This window comes from Narcine bancroftii, chromosome 4 (genome assembly GCF_036971445.1).
Source record: "Narcine bancroftii isolate sNarBan1 chromosome 4, sNarBan1.hap1, whole genome shotgun sequence".
Taxonomy (NCBI): domain Eukaryota; kingdom Metazoa; phylum Chordata; class Chondrichthyes; order Torpediniformes; family Narcinidae; genus Narcine; species Narcine bancroftii.
Window position 1 is genome coordinate 24,617,058 of NC_091472.1, and position 24,818 is coordinate 24,641,875.

Sequence of the window (24,818 nt, forward strand, 5' to 3'; positions counted from 1 at the left end):
AACAAGATTTAAATATAAAGATAAAAAAGGAAACATGGGAGAAGTTATGCTCTGGAACGATGAGAAATACAATAAATACGAGGCTGCGTATGATACAATATAATTGGTTACACAGACTATACATCACACCGCAAAAGTTAAATAAATGGGACCCAACAGTATCTGATAGATGTTTTCGATGTAAAAAAGAAAGGGGAACAACAATTCATGCAATCTGGACATGTGAGAGAGTAGAAAAATTTTGGGATGATCTCAATCAGATATTAAATAAAATAACAGAAAACAATATACCAAAGAATCCAGAGATCTTTCTCCTAAGTAACATAAAAAATAAAGAATTTGGAATTGACTTGGAGGATGCACAAAAAAGATTTGTTAAGATAGCCCTAGCTGTAGCAAAAAAATGTATTATGTCAACCTGGAAATTGGAAGATAATTTGAAAATACAACAATGGTATATAGAAATGAATAAATGTATTCCATTAGAAAAAATAACATATAGTTTAAGAAATAATATCGAAATATTCGAACAAGTATGGGAGCCTTACATTAAATACAATAGCGAAAACCTACCGGGAACAAACATTACCTAAGTTGATGGAAGGAGAAGAGAAGAAAAAAATGGACTCAGTAGAATTTCTGGTGTATTTTTGTTGAATGACAACATTGTCTAACTGAATTAATGCAACCTAGATTGTATAACTAAAATGGATGAGAGGGGGGAGGGATGGGGGGGTGGCTTGGGAGGAGGGAGGGGGGAGGGAGAAAAAGTCACTGTAAATGTGTGGAAAAGAAAAAGTGTATATCATGGCTATTGTGATTTATGGTGTGAAAAATAAAAAATTAAAAAAAAAAAAAAAAAAAAAAAAGGCCATTCAGCCCAGTCATTGCATCTTGACTAGATCAAAGGGACATTAAATTCTACAGAGCCACAAGAGGTTAGCCATCTTCCAATAAAATCAGAGTTAACCAGCACAGAAAAGGGTTCTTCCACCCATCGTGTCCATGCAGACCATTTTATCCATCTATACTCATCTCAATTGTCTGCATTAAGGCTATATCCTATGCCTTGCCTATTAAGGTATAGTAAAACCCCTGGTATCTGGCACCTATGGGGATTGGTAGATGCCGGCTAAGTGAATTTTCTGGTTGCTTGAGACTCACTCTTACAATGCCTAACTAATACTACCTGCATTAAAAATGAACAGTTTAAGAGACAGAAATACTACACTGTACTAAACCTGAACAAACTTCACTTGCCATAAATATATAAACCTTAAAGCATTTGACTTTATTTTCTATTCACACTCTTTGAGAAAATTGCTGCATCGGCAGGTTCCTTCCCCTCCATGGAACCCGCCCAAAAGATAAACAATAACATTATAGATAATTAACCCTCCTTCCTCCAAGTTAACAGATGAAGCCTCTGACCAGAGTGACCTTTACTAAGCAGGGATAAGGAGACAATTTAAGAGTTGGCCCAACGGCATGCGGCATCAAGCAGCTCTTCATCCTGAGCGACACTATTGCTGCTTCACACAACTTTATTTAAACAGCTGCTAAGAGCAAAACTCAACCTGACTGAATATTTGCTCCCATTTTCACCAGTTTTGTGTTACTTCAGAGAACACTTACTTTTACAATTTTAAACTTGTGTATTTTTTACCTATTATTTTATACTTATTTACTTTAATTTTTTAATTTATTTTCCTCAGTTTTTTTTTGCCAGTTGCTTGAATTCCGGATACCATACAGTATTTACAGTTTTACAGTATCTGTCTAAATACCTCTTAAACATAGTCATTGTAAAAAAAAAACTGCTTCACTTCCTTGAGCAGCAAAAATCAGATCCCCTTTAAAACTTTCCGCTCACCTTAAACTTATCTTTGACACCCATACTGTTCAAAGAGGATTTTAACCATCTTATCTATCCATATGTATGATATGTTTCTATCAGGTCACCCTTTCAGCCTCTTTCACTTCAAGGAAAACATGCCTAGTTGATTCAAAACACATTCAGCTGGAGGAACTCAGCAGGTCAAGCAGAATAGGGAAAAAAAGAATGGTAAATCTTTCGAGCTAAAGCCCTTGATCGAGAATGGCTTTAGCTTCAGATTCTAGTATCTGCAGTCTCTTGTACATCTCCAGCTGAGACTATATCAAGGTCCAGTCCAACCTGATGTCTTGAATCTTGTTTATCCCTGCAGCACCCTCACTGCTCTAGTTTTTGGTCTACTCTATATAACTTTTCATTGTTCATTCTATCGGATAGAACTCCTATGAAGCACCTTGAAGTGTTACGACTACATTAAAATCATATATAATCAAGTCACTATTGTTTAATTCCATCTCTACATCACGGCCCATTGCTAACTTACAGACATCAAAACCGCACTCCTCTCCTTCAAAACTTCCACACATTATCTATTGTGAACCACTTTCCTTAGTTCCACCTCATCTTAGCGACAATAGCAGAACTCAATGTTGTCATTCAATCTTAAAGATTTCAGTTGTCTCACCATTTTTTAAAATCTTGTTAACATTCAATGCTTCCCTAAACTCCATTTCAAAATTACTATGTCCTTGCAAAACAGGGCAGCATGGTTAGTGTAGAGGGTAGTTTTTAAGGAATCTGTACGAACTCTCCATGACTGCGTGGGTTTCCTCACACCCTCCAAAAACATACAAGGTTTGTAGGTTATTTGGGCGGCACAGTCTCATGGACCGGAAGGGCCTGTTACCGTGCTGTATCTCTAAATTACCATAATTTTTTTTTAAATTTAAAAAGCATACCGAAATGGAATGGGCAATTGAAGAGCTAGTCATTTTTCAGCAGGTGGCAGCAGAGATGGAAATGGAGAAACAGCCACTACAAATGGCTCATAACACAGCAGCAGGTGAAGCAAGCACAACCCCTGCTGGTCACAGATTACACAGCACAGCGAGATGCAGTTATCAAAGCAGTTATACTCATTAATTTATTGTTGTTTACCTTGTAAATCTTTTTTTAAAATCTACAATTGTATATTTAATTGAACTGAAAGGAGACAATGAATGCAAAAGGTAAATTCATAATAAATATTCACAGTTATCACTGCTTCAATCTAGTAGTTCAAAATCAAAGATACCTGGGAGTAAAAGGTGCTAATCAGATCAAAAGTTTCAGGCATCCTTGGGCTACACAATTGAGATACGGCTTCATCATCACGGTAAAATTCACATATGAATTAAAATCTCCATCTCAGAAATGTCACCCTAAAATATGAATGCATAGATGCACCGATCCTCAATGCAAAAAGAACTGAATTCTCACTGACCCTATCATGCTTGCAGAGCAACCCAGGTGGGTATACTACGATCAATATATAAAGACAGTCTAACAATCACAAAATAATAATTCAGTTGCTGTGTTCAATGTGGAGTACCTAACACTGTAGAAGACATGCCCTAACAATAAAATTAACAAATTAGTACAATGGCTGAAGTGAGAACTTGTCTGACAAAATGTCAACTGCACTCTCTCAGAGAAGCTGGACAATTTCAGTTTCATTACTATTCTCCACATCCCAAATGCTCCTGGTGACCTGACTAATCACTGTCAGACATTGCGATCTGCTATTGCCCAGCAAACCTTTTACAGACAGCTCTGTTGCCCTAATTTCAATATTTACTCATTGCCTCCCAAAGGTCCTATCATCCATTTCACTCACCTCTGTCTCCCAACTTCATTCACGCTCAAGAGATTGTGCAACTTTCTTTCAGGCCTCTGGTTTCCTGAAGCATCCCTTTCTGAAGTACTGCCCACATTCCCCACTCCCCGCAAGAACCCACCTTCAAATCATTGCCCAATTTCAACTTTTGCTCCAAATCTTCAATATTATCAATTCCAACCTCCATACCCATCCATTTTCCAGTTCTGTGTTGGAAATTTCCCAGTCAAATTTTGCTCCTTTAGATGGACTGAATCAGTCCTTAGCAACTTAGTGACAAATCTGAGACTGAAAAATGCCTTCAGTCCTCTTGGAGTTCTCCACAGCCTTTTCTTTGTTCAGCTCGAAAGTTGTCTCTGCAGGCTCACAAGGGTCCATCCTTACCCCCCTCTCTTCCATTTCATATTTAACATCTTCCAAAGACGCATCAGAATATTTACCAGTTTTGCTATACCTCATCTATCACTCTCATTGTCTCACTCCAAACATCAATTCCTGCTCCAGTTAAGTGTGGTAGATATGAAAGCATTGATGGCAACACTTCTTTACCAATTCTGACTGTCCTGGGTGGAACCAGGCTGCTGACAATCTCACTAGTTTCTGACCACAACCATCACTTCAATGCAGCTTTTCACAGCCACTCGCCTAATCCATTTGCAATCAAAACACCTAAACAATGACTGTCAACACCAAATTCCCACCATTCCAAAATCCTCCTAATCACTCTCCCATTCTCCAAATTCCATGAATTTGGATGTATTTAAAACAACTGCCCTGTTTAAACCTCACCATGAGTTCCTCATTCAGGATCATGGGTACTCACAGTCCTTTCTTCTTTGGCTTGGCTTCGCGGACGAAGATTTATGGAGGAGTAATGTCCACGTCACTGCAGGCTCGTTTGTGGCTGACAAGTCCGATGCGGGACAGGCAGACACAGATGCAGCGGTTGCAGGGGAAAATTGGTTGGTTGGGGTTGGGTGTTGGGTTTTTCCTCCTTTGTCTTTTGTCAGTGAGGTGGGCTCTGCGGTCTTCTTCAAAGGAGGTTGCTGCCCGCCGAACTGTGAGGCGCCAAGATGCACGGTTTGAGGCGATATCAGCCCACTGGCAGTGGTCAATGGGGCAGGCACCAAGAGATTTCTTTAGGCAGTTCTTGTACCTCTTCTTTGGTGCACCTCTGTCTCGGTGGCCAGTGGAGAGCTCGACATATAACACACAGTCCTATATCAATGCATAATGACCAGTATCTCAATTTAAAATTTTTTCTTCAATTATCCACAAGCTCCAAAGTGCAGAATGAACTTTGCAGTCTTTCAACTTTTCGGGACTTTCGTATTTTCGATATTACTTTTGCTTCGCCACCCTGAACTTCGTCAGTTGTGAGTTTTGAAATCTCTCTCTCTATTTTCAATTCCATTGTTTCTCACTTTTTATTCTTGGGTCCTCACCATTTATGGCTGTCACTGTATACATCAACAAACACTGGTTGAGGGTTTCTCTGCAGCAGGTGCACTACTTAAGTGGAAGTTGCAAAATAGTTGCTCCCCTTACCTGGAAACCATCCAGTTTACCCTGGCAGGTCACCAGGACTGTCCTGGCTAATGTCAACAGGATGGGGTTGCAGAGAAGGTTATAAATTGTTTCTCCATCTAAAACCAAACAATTCAACAAAGTGGCTCGTAAGTTTTCAGGCTGAAATGAAACAGAAAAATGTATTAATGTTTACATTTCTTGATAATTTCCTGAAAATTATGGGCATCTATAGACCATTGCTCAAGTGGGAGTTTTTTTTTAAATCAACTCTATACCAACAAATTATTCACTCAGCCTGAATACTGTAGAAATACACACTAGTTTTTGATAGTTTTCATTTAACTGCAATTACAGACCTGCAGATGAATGAAGGACCCATTCAAAAGATAGAACCTGAGTGCATTTCAGTATTTTTTTCCACAAGTAGACATTATTCACAAATTATTTACAAAAAGAAAACAATTCAAAGTCTCTTCACACCCTTAGTGCCAAACCCTTACCTTTCCATCACTGTACATTGTTAACATTCATTTTCTCTTTAGCAGCATTCCTACCACTGTGACACCTTGTCATTAATCCCCCCCTGTTGTTTAAGGGACTTTCCCTCAATCTCAGCCCCTCAATGGAAGGTCCAGACTGTAGACCTACCCCACAGTGCCCTCCCGTTGGCTGCACCAAGACTGAATGTGTCCCTCAGCATGGAACGTGCCAGACAGCAGCATTCCAGCACCAACATCTCTGTGTGCTGAAAAATCGACAGGTTTTGGGCGGACCAAAGTATGTCTTTCACAGAGTTGGTGATCTTCCAGCAGTTCTGGATGTCTGACTCTGTGTGTGTCCCCCGAAACAGCCCATAAATCAGAGTCCTCTGTTACACTGCTGCAGGGGATAAATTGTGATAAGGATTGTGCAAAGAGGTGGGCGACTGTCTCCACTCCACCGCAGTCAACTTGACGACATGCATGGTGGGTGACCATGACCAGGAGGGGTCCTCTCACTATAAGCCAAGTCCTGATGATGAGAAAATCCACCAAACAAACTGGACTGTCTGCTCAAGGAGCCCACTGTGTCCATCGAGCCCTTGTCTCCCAGTGTCTACAGGACATTCTGTGCTGGGCACTGCCTGATGGACTTGTGGTCAAAAGTATTAGTCTGGAAAAAAAATTCCATGAAGGATATGTGGTGTGGCAAATTCCAGCTGAGAGGGACATTACACAGCAACAGCTTCAGGCCCGTCCTTTGCAACACCTGGTCACGTAGAACTTCAGCACGTAGTGGGACTTGGTGCCCTTGTACTTTGGTTCATGCAGCCACACACAAGGTGGTCATCAGGATGAGGGCCATATTGGGTATGCTCTTGCCCACTGTTGTCTGGCAACCTGTACATGGCGACCCTTCAGACCCCTCGGATCCCCATATGAACCAGAAGACTGCTCTGGTGACTGCCAGGGCGGAGGTTTGGGGGGATGGGCTACACCTGCGCCACATGCACAAATACCGAGAGCACCTCACACCAGATGGCCAAGTTTTTCCAAGTTATTGAGAGTGAGCACTGTGCCCACAGACCAATTTGTAGTGTTTCTTTGTGATCCACTCCCACCAACTTTCGTTACACGCCTTGGTCCCTTCAAACCAGATCTCCAACACCTTCATGTTATTAGATTTGACTACGAAGCGGATAATAGACCAGTCAGGCTAGTTACCGAGCATAGCCTCACTCTTCTTCAGGTTTACCCTAGTGCCTGATATGGACTTAAATTGGCCACAGATGCTGATCAGTCTGCGTACTGATCAAGTCTTAATAGAAAATAACGATGTCATCCATGCATAGGGTGGCCTTGATCTGAGTGCCTCAAATGCCACAGAGCGACTACAGTCAATGTGCAACAACATCAATTAAGGGAAAGCATCAACCCATCACAGCAAACTCCTATTTTAATTGTATCCTGTTTGCACAGGAAAATCCACAGCTTTCCTACTACTCTCCCTTGTCCACACTGATTCAGATCAGTTCATTTAATATAGTGGCAAAGGAATGCAAATGGGACTCATCTGTCTTCATTCAGTCAGGGAGGAGGAATAATACTGCATGTTTTGGATGTGCTGGATATGTCCAAATAAAGCCTAGTTGTGATATCCAATATTTCATAGAACCATAAAACATTTGAGCACAGAAACAGGCCCTTAAGCCCTTGTGCTGAACCATTTTTTTTTTGCCTAGTCCCAGTGACCTACATCCAGTCTATAGCCCTCCATACCACTTCCATACCGGCCCAAATTCTTCTTGAATGTTAAAATTGAGCGTACATCACCACTTCAGCTGGCAGCTTGTTCCACACTCACACCCCTAATAAAGATTGTTTACTGGTGCAAGGCATTTTTTTCAAATGGGAAACATCTTCAACTACATTAAGCAATAATTTTCAAGCATTTAGTTCAGAATATAATACAAAGACAGTTAATTCCTTGCTTTTATTAATACATTCAATTTTCGAGATGCAACTACATTGTTAATTCTGGTATTATTTTTAGCTAAACAAAAAAAAGGAATTTATTCCCTTAGCCATTACAATTATCAGATTTAGACACATTTTTTTTTAATTTTTTTATTTTTCACACCATTAATCACATTAACCATGATACACATTTTTTCCTTTTCACACATATACAATGTCATTTTCTCCCCCCACCCCTCCCCCCTCCCGTCCATTTAAGGTACAAAATCTAGGATACATTAAACCAGTCAGACAATGTTGTCATTCAATAAAAATACACCAGAAATTCCACTGAGTCCATTCTTTTCATTTCCTTTTCCTTCTGTTAACTTAGGTAGTGATTGTCCCCGGTAGGTTTTCGCTATTGTGTTTAATATAAGGCTCCCATATTTGTTCGAATATTTCAATATTATTTCTTAAACTATATGTTATTTTTTTCTAATGGAATACATTTATTCATTTCTATATACCATTGTTGTATTTTCAAATTATCTTCCAATTTCCAGGTTGACATAATACATTTTTTTGCTACGGCTAGAGCTATCTTAACAAATCTTTTTTGTGCATCCTCCAGATCAATTCCAAATTCTTTGTTTTTTATGTAGATTTAGACACATTTGAGGGCATCATAGAGGTAACTATTTTTCTGCTCTTCAAGCAAACCCAAAATATTGTAAGACACGCTGATAACAAAGACTGCTGGTTCCCCAAATGGTGAGCATACAATCTGATTTCTCCAAATTGCATCTACACTGACTGCATTATCCTTGAATAGTCCTTTCCTCCCTGTAGCCTCCCTGATGGTACTGCCCAGGCTGGAAACAGGTCATGAAAACTGTATATGCAACTTGCATCACTTCTCTCCCTCAATAAATGCACTTCTTAGACCATTTCAGAATCAGGTTTACTGCCATGAAATGTGGCAGCCGTATGATGCAGAACAAGGTGTAAAATTACTATAAAATTACAATTACATAAATACAAGATGTAAAAAAAATTAGTACAAAATTTTTTTTTTTTTTTTTGCACATTTCCTCATGCAATTCTTGTGGACCAAGCCAACTTGCCCCCATTCCAGTTGTTTCAACATACTGAAGAGTCTAGAGCTGCCACAGATGGGGCAGTGATCAGGATGAACAAGCAGATGACTTATTTGAGAACTTGCAAGCTCTTGCACTGATTGAGTGTGGTCTCTGTATATTCAGCTCATACAAAGGCATTGTATTCACTGTTCCTTCCTCGTTTTGAGTTGCCTTGGGCCAAAAATTTCTATGACGACATGTTATATTTTTCAATTGCCTCTAATCATTTTCTACTTTCTTCTGGAATCTGTTGTTATGGGGGAGTTTCAGTATCCGATATGTTCATCCACAGTATCATTTATCTTGTCAATGTATTTGGCAGATGGTGTGGACATAAATCTTCTCTATTTTTCAGCATCATGTTTGAGTTCTGGTCTTCCAAATCTCTTTTCCTCAAATGGACAAAGGTTATGGCAACGCACAGAAAGTGGTGGTAAATTTCAACAACATTTTGCTGAGAGGTAGTTCCCAAGAAGGCTTTCATCATTGATCATGGTTGTCAGTCCATGGTATGCCAAGCCATTTCCATGAGAGGACAGCAGGTGACCGATCTCAGGACCTTTGTGGTATTGCAACATTGCACGCACTTCTTCAGGTGTGTAATTATTGGCTACAAAAAGAATAAGTATTCAATCCTAATCTGTTTGTGCCGAGAGAGTTTTGGCAGGACCTTTGTGGTATTGCAACATTGCACACACTTCTTCAGGTTTGTAATTATTGGCTACAAAAAGAATAAGTATTCAATCCTAATCTGTTTGTGCCGTGAGAGTTTTGGCAGCCTTTCAAACGGTTTCATTGTCACCAAGCTAGACATTAAAAACATGCCAGGATTTCCATTTCTGATTCATTATCAAGTGTGTACTTGAGGTTTGGGGAGGCTAAAGAGAAACAAAAATGAGAAGCTTCAGTCTGCTAATATTCACTCAGATATATTTAGTTTCCAATGCATGGAAACTGAATACATCTGGGCTTCAAGAACTCATTGAACTGCACTTAAATAATTTATAATGCATCAACAATTATAAATTAAATATAAAGCATGATGCTTTAAGTCATGAAAATCTGCTGAGAATTACCTATTTTAATCATGCCCAATCTTTAGCAATTCTATTTAATACTGGTCATACTGCAAGAAGTGATCTTTAACGAACGAATGTGCATTTATATTTCTTAGTCCTGGAATTTTACCAAGTATGTTTTCAATTTTAAAGTTACATTCTGACCAATTTTTGCCCCACAGTTTGTAGCCTCCAGCAGCAAATAAACCTGTTGTATTCAGATGTAATTGTCTGTTCCTACTTATTACAGAGTTTGAATGGACAGTCTAAATAAACTAACCAAGATATTTAACCTTCATTGTTTGACAAATTTGAGTATTGCACTGACACCAAACAGTTCACAACAATGGTCAATGCAAGTACAAGTGCTCCTCAACGTACAGTGGGGCTGTGTTCCAGCAAACTCATCATGTCGAGAAAAATCTTGTTGAAAAAGAATACCGCACCTATCATTTTTGATAATTACACTATATTTAAAAAAAACATTAATGCACACAGCTGAAAGCACGCTGGGCCTGAAGGTCGTGTGAAGCATTGAATTAAAATTAATTGCTGTATGATGAGGATGGTGGGAATGCTAAAGCGATAGGGGAGAGAGAGAGAGGTGGGGGGGGGGAGAGAAAGAGTACTACATGTCGCAAGTGTGGGAACAGATCGGAATTCGAAATTGAAAGTATGGATTCGAACCACTGTAACTTTGAAAAATTGTAAGTCAGACCATCGTAAGTAGGGGAGCACATGCTATGATTAAGACTCATAAGAATGCCGTGTTGAGCTAACAGTTTCAGCTATACAACAACTGACTGGGACAGAAAATAATTTATGATGCAATTCAGAACACAGAACATTGCAGCACAGTTCTGCTCATCTTCTAACATTATGTATTTTCAAAAAACCGTGAATTGACAAAACATGGCTTGCAGCAGGGTGGGGGACTATGCAACAGTTTTATTTTTCACTTTGGATATAAAAGAAAAAGAATAAATCACATGCAACATACTTTATACAATATGTAGTTTTAGAAGCTTCTTATTACAAAACACACAAGTGCACTTTGGAATAATTGTTTATAACCTACTTTCTGACTGCTCTATCATTCTTAAGGTTGATGCAAATGGAGAGAAACAATTATAATTTGACACTCCAGTGGAAGAGCCAGATAATTTTGCTGGGATTAGCAAAATGCTTTGCTGCAAAGTCTGCGACATATCAAATATTGACATCTTAAATAATCTAAAATGTCCTTTGGATTATTAGTTATATGCCATAGAATTGTGAATGTGCACATCTGCTGCCATTTGTGTAGTTTAATTTAAGGTTCCCATGAACTTCTAAGGCCAAGGAACATCCATGCTGGAGTTTTCATGAAGTATTAGTGCACAATTTCTTGTGAACTGCATCCTGCTTTCTTAATTTCATTGTTTTTCTCCTTGCGGTCACTTGTGTGATCCTGGGGACCTGTTGACTTTGTGCTGGATGGGAATGTTAATATTCTGTTTGCAGAAGATAAGCATATTGAGTCAACATGGGACTGTTTTTGTTAAGGATTCTCAGTACAGCAATAAGGTGTTCCTTCAGTTAGACATCAAGATGGCAGGCAATGATTTTTCTAGTCCATACCAGAGCAGAGTACTGGGACTATAAAGTCTCGAAGGGTCACTGTTGATGTTCAAAGCATGAATAAGAAGGTCCTTCGCTTGACCTTGCCAGTTTCTGGGCTAGGACACCTCAAGAGCATCTTGGCAGCTAAATTCTTCAGGTCGCATAGGATGTGAATGGATGGTATAGCATCAGAATGAGCTCCGAGTTTTGCAGCCCATCTTGTCCATGCCATCCACACTGTCTTCCTGAGCTAGTCTGACTTGTTTGCATTTGGCCTTATCGCTCTCAACTTTTTCTATCCATGTACTTGCCTAAACGTCTTGTAAACAGTGTGACGGTGCTTGCTTTGATTACTTCCTCCGGCAGCTCCTTCCATATACCCACCAACCTTCTGTGTGAAAAATTTACTCCTCAGGTCCCTTTTTAAATCTTTCTATTAAATCTATGCCTTCCAGTTTTAGACTCCCCTATCCTAAGGGAACAGTCAAAGACTATTCATCTTATCTGCACCCCCTCATGATTTTATACACCTCAATAACGTCATGAACTCTTACACTCCAGATTATACAGTCTCTCTTTATAAGTCCCAGTTAAAAAAAAATTCCAGCACCCTTTCTATCTTAATGAAACCTTTCCTATAGCTGGACAACCAGAACTGCTTCATCATCCCTGGATGTTAGTTATGTATCTTTATCTTTGCTATATAAAGTACACCATTTGGTCTGCTGAGTTTCTCCAGCATTGCATTTTACATAATACTCTAAGTGTGAATTTACCAACATCTAGTACTGCTGTTACATGACGTCCTAACTCCTGTAATAACCAATGAAGGCAAGCATATCAAATGCCTTGTTCACCATCTGTTGACCTATGCTACCACTTTCAGGAAACTATATACCTGTACCCCTAGGTCTCTCTTTTACAACATCCCCCAAGGCTCTACTATTTAATGTGCGGGTCCTACCCTAGTTTAACCTACCAAAATGCAACACCCTGCACTGCCCAGATTTATCTGCCATTCCTTGGGTCTGCTTCCCCAGTTAATACAAATTCTGTTGCAATCTTCTTCATTGTCCACTTTAGCACCAAGTTTCAATGTTATCTGTTACTATGTTGTCATCTGAATCGTTAAACCGACGACAGAAATAGTTGATCCAGAACCAATCCCTGCAGCACACAATGCATTACAAGCCTCCAAACTGAGAACCACCTTTCACTACCACTCTCTGGCTTCTATCACCAAGCCAATGTTTTTATCTAATTGGCCAGCTCACCCTTAATTTAACCTTCTGGACAAGCCTAACATGCAGGAACTTGTCAGAAGCATTGTTAAAGTCCATGTCCTACATTTTCCTCAAAAATTCTACCAAATTTATGAGACATGTTTCCCATGTCTCAATGCCATGCTGACCTGGTTCTCCCAAATTCTATAGCTTCAGTCCCTCAGAATCCCCTCCAGTAACTTCCCACCACTCATGTCACAGCATTGCCACAGTAAACCATTTTCTGGATGCACTTGTTCCATGGAGATTTGGCTTAAGCTTCCATTTCCAGAAATATTATTTTGTGCTGCTTAGGCAACTGTTCATGAGGGACTTGGTCATTGAAAGCCATTGCTTGTCTTCTCATATCCAAGCCATTCATGTAGAATTATTACCTCTGGGAGGTGACAGAGACTGTTCTGAAAGTGCTTTTAAAATCAATTTGCATGGATATTTGACCAAAAAGAACTACATATACGAGTGAAATCAATATCAAATGTGAATGGGAAAACAGCAATTGCAGATTAGTCCACATGTTCCCTTACCGCAGCAGGCTTCCTAATTGTTAATGCAGGTAAAATATCCTCGGGCCGAATCTGAACAGGAGGTCCTGTCCAGTTACTCTGCACAAACAGCTGTAAGCTGCCAACACCCAGCATGAACACCGCCAATTGTCTGCAATGAAAGTAAGAAAGTAGGTTAAGCATGTGTTATCCCACTTTATGAATTGTTCCACTGAAGATGTTCAGATGTTTCACATTTTCAGTCTCAAATTATGCAGCTAACCCTACCCATCAACATGATAGACAGATGCATCCACCTGCGCAAGTCCTGCTCAATGTTTCCAAGCAATAGGAGATAGCTCAATTTATATAAATTTTGTAAATAGCCAAGGCTACATTATCTCTTCCAATCTTTACCCATACAACTGCCCCATAGTTTTTTCAAAACACTCAATGGATGTTTTAGACAATTCCTGTGGAGGAACAAAGTAGCTAGAGTCTCCATGGACAAATTGACCTGGAACTATAGCCTAGGAGGGATGAGACTCCCAGATTTTAAAAAAATATTATTGGGCAGCCCAGGTAAGGTTTATAGCCTCGTTCTTTGAGGGGGACAGTTTACCCTCCTGGGCACAAATTGGTCTACACACGGTAGGGGAGGAGATAGCAGGAGACATTATTTACAAATGGGTTACCAAATTAATAATTACAAAAATCAGACAACCCGATATTAAGGCACTTAATTCGAATGTGGCAAAAAATAAACCAGATTATTGGGTTAAAAGTAGGAATGCTATCTTCTTCTGCTATCTTCAATGAAAATCTTTTTTGAGGGACAAATTAGGTCCATCTATGGCCTTGCCGCTGCTTAGTAATGTGGAGGTTCTAATTCGAAAGGGGATTCACACATGAATGTATTTTGGCTATATATCTCCTGTTCCAAACTGAGAGCCCGAAACCAGATCTCCATAAAGCAAGGCAGAGATGGGAGTAGGATTTGGGAAGAACAATTCCTGAACGATGCTGGTCCGACCATTGTCGGGACAGTTTGAAGGCAGTTACTAAGGCCAGATATAGACTGCTGCAATATAACTTTTTGCACCAGTTATACCTCACACCGCAAAAATTACATAAGGTCAAATTGGAAATCCCTGACTTGTGCTTTAGATGTGGCGTTGATACAGGAACTTTTGTGCATTCCACATGGCTCTGCGCCAAAGTGAGACCCTTTTGGTAGAATTAGGGGGCATTTTGGAAAAATAAATCATAGGGGTGGAATATCTGCACTACCCTGCCCATTCCTGTTGGGTGACATTATGGACTTGTCTAACCACCAAATTCAATTTGTGAAGGTCGCCTTGGCGGTAGCCAGGAAGTGCATAATGGTTACCTGGATATCTAACTCTCAGCTAAGCAGAGCAAGATGGAACATGGAGATGCAGAACTGTGTTCCTCTGGAGGAAATTACTTATAACTTAAGGGGGAAATATAGCATATTCATTGAGGTATGGCAGCTATACTTGTGGCACGTCGAAATGCAGGTGTGACTGGCCTCCCCAGAGCCTTTAACCACAGGAATAACTGGACTTCACAAGCCCCGAAACACTGAGAACGAGAAGGCAACTTGGAAATCCTGCCAGCTCCATTTTTATTCTCTTCCCTTATACACTTGCATTATTATTTATAATAAATGATATTTATGTTGAATGGGAGGTAGGGTGAATGATGTGGGGGTGGGGGGGAAGGAAAAAGTAAGGACTTGATCTGTAAAAGGGGAGGATTGTTCCCCCTATACCCACTTGTAAAATTATAAATAATTTTTTTAATAAAAAGTTATGGAATATTTCTATTAATTCCCAGAATTTTAGTGAAGAGATTAATCTCAGTGTTTATATTTTTTTATTAAAATGGAATATTTCCAGAGAAGGCAAATAAATGAAGACATTTGAACCTCCCACCCAACCTTTTGATGGTGTGTAGTTTGGAATGGTGCAGTTGGTGACAAGAGAATCAAGCCGAGCAAACGAGCTCTATCCATCAGAAAGTGAGGAAGTGGACGATCACAAATTTATTCGTCTCATGGTTGAATTCACTGTGCCAGATAGTGTGCCATCTCACAAATATAAAGACCTTTGGTGATTTCGGACAAAACTACGAATTGAATTAACAAGCCAACGACAGGGATAGCACATGTAATTCAACAAGACAGTGATACGAGAAACATCTCACACACACACCTCGAGACGTTTTCTCAACATTTCAAATATATGGAAGTCCTGAGTCTGACAGATTCTACCTTTCCATCTATCATCCAGCAAATTGAGGCAACCCATTTTTTTTTTTAAATCTGTTCGTTGGCTAAGCTTTCCCTGTATCCAGGAAGCTGATTATTTTACTTTGAGGCAAAGATGACTTGTGGGAATCACTGGGCCATGACTGCTCGATGTGGAACACATCAGAATGGCATCCTGAGTGAATGCTGAAGAAAGGAGTTTCTCAGATCAGGAGAATGGGATTCCGAATGTTATTGCGAATGTTTTTATTGTTCGAGATTAGAGTGAGATATTAGAGTAAGAAATGCACGAAGAAGGAAGAAATTACAAGATTGAAGAGCAATTAAGGACAACTGGATAACTTTACCCAGATGGGACAAAGGCAGATGGTACCCAAATGAGTCTTCTATACTACATCATATTACAATCCTGCACCAATGATATTGGAAAAATTTATATGAAAGACTTGAAAAGGTGATTTTAAACTCGCCTTTCAAATGGATCTTCTGACGGACCATCAAGATACTCCAGAATCTGATTTTCCAAGTAAACGTCAACTTCTTCAGCACCAAGTTCAGCAGAAAAAATTTCCTGAATCTTTGGATTTAACAGAATCCCTTCAAAGTTCCCCTCAAATAACTGCTGCAGCAAGAAGTTGGTATCTGCAAATGGAACAAAACCATCATCCATCAAGGCCATTCAGGTAGAGAGTTCAGTTATGAGACTGCAAGGTCCATGCTCTTTATTTGTATGGACTTAATGTCACCTCACAGATTTAATTCACTTTTTTATTTTAATTTAGAGTTGCAGCACAGTAACAGGCCCTTCCGTTCCACGAGCCCGTGCCACCCAAATGAACTCGTGATAAATTAACCAACTCACCGTACATTTTTGGACTGTGGGAGGAAACCCAGGCAAACGCAGGGAGAATGTACAAACTACTTACAGAGAGCTGGATTTGAGCCCAGGTTGCCGACGCTATAATGTTGTGCTAACCACGATACTCATCGTACCACTCAAATTTCTTCACTACTTTTCATGCCCTCTCTGGAAATGGGCTATATTGAGATACAGAGCAAAATACAAATTGTTATGATGTGGATTGAAAGGACTTTTTTTTAAATTTGCAGCTGATAAGTGTTCAGCATCCACTGATGGAATTCCCCACGCACCCCCCCAGCATCCCCTCACCTTAAATTGTAAAGTATAATGTGTGATTAAAAAGGGATACGACTGGTGTTGGTTATGTGATGCAGTAGGTCTAAACGAAAGTGAATTTAACTGGTACATGAGCTAATTGGGCAACACGATTAATGTTGCAGTTAGCGCAACACTGTTATAGCGCCTGCGATCAGGACTGGGGTTTGAATTCTGCGCTGTCTGCAAGGAGTTTGTACGTTCTCCCTGGATCTGCATGAGTTTTCCTCAGGGGCCCTAGTTTCCTCCCACCATTCAAAAACATGCTGGGAGTTGTAGGTCAATCGGGTGTAATTGAGCAGCACGGCCTCATGGGCCTGTAACCATGCTGCATGTCTAAATTTTAAAAAATTTAAATGCCTACTTGGCACACTATACTATCAGGATCCATTTTTCGAGTTTGGAACATGAGAAATAGAAGCAGAAGTCGGCCCATCTGGCCTGTTCAGTCTGCTTCGTCTTTTAATAAGATCATCGTTGACCTAGCTGTGCATTCGGCTTGGCCTACCTGTCTATTCCCCGTAAACATAAACCTTAATTCCCCAACTGTGCAAAAGTCGAAGTGTGTCGTAAATATATTTAATGCTGCCGTGGTCAGAGTTCCACAGATTCACTACTCTCTGGGAAAAGCAGTTAGTCCAATCTTTTCTCATATCTGTTTCTAATGGGAAAAATGTTGGGTATTGATTTTCAAGGTAGAACAAAGTAAGACGGTCATTTAATGACCATTTCAAGAAAAAAGTGGCAGTTTGCAAAGTGATGTAAAGTGTATGGAATTAAACAGGATAGTCTGCAGATACTGTGATTTTAGTTTAATACACTTTCCTGGTTTGAGAATTCAACTGCCCAGGAACACAGAAGGCTGCAGAATCGTCAGGTTCATCACAGGCTCCGACTTCCCATCCATGTAGTGTGATGCAATAAGAAAACCACCAACATCATAAAGGAACCCCTCCCCCCACAAGTTCTTCTCGGCTAGCTTTGGGCAGAAGGTACAGAAGCCTGAAGACCAGCACTTCTAGGTTCAAGAATGGCATTTTTCCCCCCAACAGCTATCAGGCTTTTGAAGCTCCCCTGATCAAGGACTGCCCCAACATTATGAGGGGTGTTTGCACCATTGCTAAATCACTTATTTTTACACTGCGAGAAAATAGAACATTCCAGCGCAGTACAGACCCTTGGGGGCCCACAGTGATGTAAACCTACTCAACAATCTCAACCTTCCCAACCTCACACCCATAACCCTCTATTTTTCTTGCATCCACGTGCCTAAGAGTCTTTTAAATGTCCCTATTATACCACCACCTGCCCTGCCAATGTATTCCAAGCACCCACACTGTGTAAAAAAAACATACCCTTTTTTTTTATTTTTTTTATTTTTTACACAATAAACCAAATTGACCAAAATACATAGACATTTTTCTCTTGAATATATAGTCTCATTTTCTCCCCTTTTCCTCCCTCTGTTCCCTCCCTCCCTCTCCCCCCTTCCCATTTATTCAAAGTTCAATCTATAAGATACATTAAATCCGTTAAACAATGTCGTCACTTAATAAAATAAACAAGAAATTTTTATCTTTTACTTTTGTATACTGAGTCAGTTCATTTCGTTGTCTTCTCCTTCTGTCATTTTAGGTGGTGGAGGTTCATGGTAGGATTTCTCTATTGTATTTCATGTATGGTTCCCACATTTGTTCGAATATTGTGATGTTATTTCCTAAATTATACATTATTTTTCCTAATGGAATACATTTATTTATTTCTATGTACCATTGTTGTATTCTCAAGTTATCTTCTAATTTCCAGGTTGTCATAATACATTTTTTTGCTACAGCTAAGGCTATCATAATAAATCTTTTCTGTGCTCCATCCAAATCGAGTCCAAATTCTTTATTTCTTATATTACTTAGAAGGAAGATCTCTGGGTTTTTTGGTATATTGCTTTTTGTGATTTTATTTAATATCTGGTTTAGATCTTCCCAAAATTTTTCCACTTTCTCACATGTCCAAATTGCATGTATTGTTGTTCCCGTTTCCTTTTTGCAGCGAAAACATCTGTCTGATACTGTTGGGTCCCATTTATTTAACTTTTGGGGTGTGATGTATAGCCTGTGTAACCAATTATATTGTATCATGCGTAACCTCGTGTTTATTGTATTTCTCGTGGTTCCGGAGCATAGCTTTTCCCATGTTTTATTCTTTATCTTTATGTTTAGATCTTGTTCCCATTTTTGTTTAGGTTTACAGCTTGTTTCCTCGTTCTCCTTTTCTTGCAGTTTGATGTACATGTTTGTTATAAATTTTTAAATTATCATTGTGTCTGTAATCACATATTCAAAATTGCTTCCTTCCGGTAACCTCAGACTGTTTCCCAATTTGTCCTTCAAGTAGGTTTTCAGTTGGTGGTATCCAAACCTCGTCCTTCATTTGTTCAAAAGATAATAATTTATTTCCCGAAAAACAATTTTCTATTCTTTTGATCCCTTTTCTCTCCCATTCTCTGAAGGAAAGGTTATTTATTGTGAAAGGGATTAGTTGATTTTGTGTCAATATTAATTTTGGTAGTTGATAATTTATTTTAACCCTTTCTACGTGAATCTTCTTCCAAATGTTGAGCAGATGGTGTAATACTGGTGAATTCCTACGTTGCACCAATTTTTCATCCCACTTATAGAGTATATGCTCAGGTATCTTCTCGCCTATTTTATCTAGCTCTAATCTGGTCCAATCTGGTTTTTCCCTTGTTTTATAAAAATCTGATAGGTATTTTAATTGTGCTGCTCTATAATAATTCTTAAAGTTTGGTAGTTGTAAGCCTCCTTGTTTGTACCATTATGTTAATTTATCTAGTGCTATCCTCGGTTTCCCCCCTTTCCATAAGAATTTCCTTATTATTTTCTTTAACTCCTTGAAGAATTCTCTGTTAGGTGAATTGGTAATGATTGAAATAGGTATTGTATCCTTGGGAAGATGTTCATTTTAATACAGTTTATCCTTCCTATCAATGTTAGTGGTACGTCTTTCCAGTGCTCTAAGTCGTCTTGTAATTTTTTCATTAATGGCTGATAATTTAGTTTATATAGATGGCCGAGATTTTTATTTAGTTGTATACCTAGGTATCGAATTGCTTGTGTTTGCCATCTAAATGGTGATTCTTCCTTAAACTTTGTGAAATCCGCATTATTCATTGGCATTGCCTCACTTTTATTTGCGTTGATCTTGTACCCCGATACTTCTCCATATTCCTTCAATTTCTTATGTAATTCTATTATTTATATTTCTGGATCTGTTAAGTATATTATAACGTCATCTGCAAATTGACTGATTTTATATTCCTTCTCTTTTATTTTTATCCCTCATATTTTATTTTCTGTTCTTATCAGTTCTGCTAGTGGTTTTATAGCTAACGCGAACAGTGCGGGAGATAGTGGACATCCCTGCCTTGTTGATCTGCTTAATTTAAATTGGTTTGATATATATCCATTTACTGTCACTTTCGCCAATGGTCCCTTATATAATGCTTTAATCCAATTAATATATTTCTCTGGTAGGTTGAATTTTTGTAGTACTTTGAATAAATAATTCCATTCTACTCTGTCAAAGGCTTTCTCTGCGTCTAAAGCAACCGCTACTGTTGGAGTTTTGTTTCCTTGTACTGCATGGATTAAGTTAATGAATTTACAGATATTGTCCGTTGTTCGTCTTTTTTTAATAAATCCAGTTTGATCTAGTTTTACTATTTTTGGTACACAGTCGGCCAATCTGTTTTGCTAATAGTTTAGCTATTATCTTATAATCTGTGTGAAGTAGAGATATTGGTCTATATGATGCTGGTGTTAGTGGATCTTTCCCCGTCTTTGGTAATTATTGCTGTTTTGCATGAATCTGGTATGTTTTGTGTTTTTTCAATCTGGTTCATTACTTTCAGGAGTGGAGGAATTAATAAGTCTTTGAATGTTTTATAGAATTCTATTGGGAGTCCATCCTCTCCCGGTGTTTTATTGATCGGTAGTTTTTTTAATATCTCCTGTATTTCTTCTATTTCAAATGGTTTTAATTTATTTTGCTCCTCTGTTTGTAATTTCGGTAGTTCAATTTTAGTTAGAAATTCATCTGTTTTGTCTTCTTTCCCTTCATTTTCAGTTTGATATAATTGTTCGTAGAATTCTCTGAAATTTTCGTTGATCTCCGTTGGGTTATTTGTAATTTGTTTGTCCTTTTTCCTTGATGCCAATATCGTTCTTTTAGTTAGTTCTGTCTTAAGCTGCCACGCTAGTATTTTGTGTGTTTTTTCTCCTAACTCATAACATTTCTGTTTTGTCTTCATTATGTTCTTCTCCACCTTATATGTTTGTAGTGTTTCATATTTTATTTTCTTGTCTGTCAATTCTCTTCTTTTAGTTGTATCTTCCTTTATTGCTAGTTCTTTTTCTGTATTTACTATTTCCCTTTCCAGCTGTTCTATTTCCCGATTGTAGTCCTTCTTCATCTTAGTTACATAACTTATTATCTGCCCTCTGATGAACGCATTCATTGCATCCCATAGTATAAACTTATTTTTCACTGATTCCGTATTTATTTCAAAGTACATTTTAATTTGTCGCTCAATTAATTCTCTAAAATCCTGTCTTTTAAGTAGCATGGAGTTTAATCTCCATCTATACATTCTCGGTGGGATGTCCTCCAGCTCTATTGACGATAACAGGGGTGAGTGATGTCTTCCCTATACTTTCCTCTGGTGTTTACTACTGTCACCCTGGGAGAAACGTGCTATCTATCTATGCCTTTCATAATCTCGTAAAACCTCTATCAAGTCAGTTAACACTGAACATTAACTATTTTTTTTGTATTTACTGCCTCTTTATCATTGTAGCCTTTTTTGCAAAGTGCCTGTTCATCTGCAGAAAGTAAGAATTTTGCTACATATGTAAATTGTACAAGGTAAATGACGACCGATTCATTATCACCAACAAATGTACAGTAAGTACTCAGGTTGGAGATTTCCAAATATTTACAAACTGAGGAATTAAACTTCTCCTCTCAGTTCGAACTAATCTCATCAAGTGGTTTGATCTAAATCACAGAAGTCTGCAGACTCCATGGTTGAAGTAAAAACACAAAATGCTGGAGAAAATCAGCAGGTCAAATGTGTCCTTTATGTAGCAATGGCAAAGATACATCACCGACGTTTCGGGCTTGAGCCATTCTCATCAAAGTAGTTTGATCTGTTAATAATACCAACTAGATTTTCCACAAATCACAATGGCCATCTTATTAATCAAATCCTGAGATAACGAGATATGCTTTTTAAATGCATCAAAACCATAGAACACTACAGCACAGAACCAGGCCCTTTGCCCCATCTAGTCCATGCTGAACTATTTAATCCGCGTCATCCCACTGACCTCCACCAATAGCCCTCCATACTTTTCCCATCCATGTCCTCTCCTAAATGTTGAAATCGAACCTGCATCCACCACTTCTGTTTGCAGCCCATTCCACGCTGTCACCTCCTTCTGATTGAAAAAGTTCCCCCTCATGTTCCCTGAAACATTTCTCCTTTCATCCTCAATCCATGTCCTCTAGTTCCTGTCACATTCAACCTCCATGGAACATAGGAACACAGGAAGTAGGAACAGGAGTAGGCCGAAAATGGCCCATCGAGCCTGCTCCACCATTCAGTACAATCATGGCTGATCTAATTTATGACCTAACTCCACCTACCTGCCTTCTCCCCATATCCCCTAATTCCCCTATCATGTAAAAATGTATCTAACCGAATTTTAAATATGTTTAATGGTTAGAGAATTCCAAACATTCACTACTCTCTGGGATAAACTATTTTTCCTCATCTCTGTCCTAAATCTACTCCCCCGAATCTTGAGACTGTCCCCTCTGGTTTTAGTTTCCCCCGCCAGCTCAAAAAACTTTCCGACATCTATCCTATCCATACCCTTCATAATCCTATATGTTTCTATAAGATCTCCTCTCATTCTTCTGAACTCGAGCAAATACAATCCTAGACGATTTAATCTTTCATCATAACTCAACCCCTTCATCCCAGGGATCAACTTAATAAACCTCCTCTGGACCATCTCCAAAGCCAGTATATCCAGAAAAAGCACGCTCACAAATACCTAATCCAGTATTTCTCAAACTGAGTTCTCCAGAAAAGCGTAGGGGTTCCGCAGAAGAAATGGCAGGTAGTAATAACTATAACTAGTAATAATTGTTTTTCTTTAAATTACTTTATACCTGTGTCTTTAAATCTGTATTTTTACAATGGCAGCAGTTGCCTCAACCCTAACAAAACAAAATTACATCATGAGGCCTGACGTCAGCAGTGCAGACATCAGACCTGTGCTTCATCTTCACCCAATGAGACTCGGATTTTTTTTGGCACAAGTGTGGAAGTTGCTGGGACATGACTATTTGTGGCGTGTGTGAGAAGGGGGCTTTGAAATACTCGTGTACAGCCTGTCACATGCGGCAGTAAGTGAACAACAAGAGGGGTGCGCATCCAGTGCTGTCTGATCAGTGGCCGGTACAGCTAAATGAGAGGCCAGTAGCAAGTCAAGTTGATTGTCATCTGATTGCACAACTACAACCCAGTTTTGGTTGGTCAGGGAATGACAACACAGTAGCATTTTAAACACACAAGGTTCTTTGCAGCTGGTGGTTGGCTTCAACATCATCAAACTCATTTGCATTTTAAACACCAATGATCAACGAAGCCAGTTTCAAAAGACGGAATGGCAGTTGAAGAGAAGCGATGAAAGAATTTTTATGATGGTTTTTGAGATAAGTGGAACAATGGGTTGTTTGCTTGAGTATACAAGAAGCTAGCTTGTTAGTGAATTCCAGACAGCCTGGAACCAGGAGAGAATCATCAAAGTTAATTGCTTTGATTCTGTGAGTAAGTGGACAGAGATGTTTTAGCACACAAGTGTCAAGAGAGATTATGAACTTCAAAGACAGAAATACCATGTGACACAAGAGAGTTGCCAGACATATATCATTGAAATACTAGACAAAGAGGTCAGTTTAAGGAAACTCACCATCCTGTTAAGGTGCAGGTCTGACCAGCAGCAATATTTCCTGCAGAGGGGGAAAGAGCTGCCTATGTTACTCCTGAAATAGGGGAACATGGAATAGTGGTTTTGAATTAAGTAATCCCACTTCTGTCTCTTTAAAGAGGGCAGGGGACGTGGCTATGTGAAGCATCTCAACTGACATGTCTTGGATAAGTTCTCTGTGAAGAGTATTAAAAAGATGGTTTAAAAGTTTAAAATTAAGAATTTTTTACACTGTGAATGAACAAAAGAACATTAAGAAACCAAGACAGCAAAAACCAAAATTGGAAGAGAGATCAACTCAGCCAGGAATGTTGAGCAAAAGCCTGAAAGGCAATGGCACAAAGCGGCCTTGGGACCGACTGAACCCAGCAGTGCTGAGGTGGCGGGGGGGGGGGGGGGGGGGGGGAGGTGTCAGAGCGAGACCTGAATATAATCCTGGATAAGATGGTGACTTTATGCAATAATTTCATGGGTAATGAGAGATATGACAGAGAAGATGACTGAATTTAAAGAGGCAATTGAAGATTTAATGCAACAAATAAGCCAAGTGGAAGCTGACTTGATTAAAACGCAATAAAAGCTTTAGAAGAGGATGCAAAGAAATGGGATTTTGGATAAACAAACTATGCTGGATAAGATGAACTATATGGAGAATTTCAGCAGATACAATAATGTTCCCTTCATGGTTTGAAGGAAGGGCCCAAAAGGAGAGACCAGTGAGCATCTTTGAAACTTGGATCGTTGGGCATTGGGAGAAAATAAATTCAAATGGAAAACTACAAATTGAAAAAGCTCATCAGACCCTCGGACCCAGAAGATCTGATGAGCAGCGACCACAGACGGTCCTGGTAAGACTTTTGTGTTACCAGGAAAGGTAAGCGATTTTGGGAGTAGCATTTGATTACACCAAGCAATATTTGAGATCGATGGCGGAAAGGTGTTATTCTTTCAAGACTTTAGCCCAACTTTGATTAAGCAAAGGAAAGAGTTTGACGATTTAAATGGCAACTGCGGTCAAAGAATATTAAAT

General features: G+C 39.1%; 1 protein-coding gene across 1 annotated transcript in view; it reads right to left on the reverse strand.

Annotated features, from left to right (window-relative positions):
* ttc27 (tetratricopeptide repeat domain 27) overlaps window positions 1-24,818 on the reverse strand; it is a 307,508-nt gene that overhangs the window by 262,843 nt on the left and 19,847 nt on the right. The window contains exons 2-4 of the mRNA XM_069930951.1: window positions 16,006-16,177; window positions 13,285-13,414; window positions 5,259-5,399 (exon numbers count right to left, since the gene is read on the reverse strand). Coding sequence (XP_069787052.1) covers window positions 5,259-5,399; window positions 13,285-13,414; window positions 16,006-16,177 — 443 coding nt within the window. The remainder of the gene's footprint in view (window positions 1-5,258; window positions 5,400-13,284; window positions 13,415-16,005; window positions 16,178-24,818) is intronic.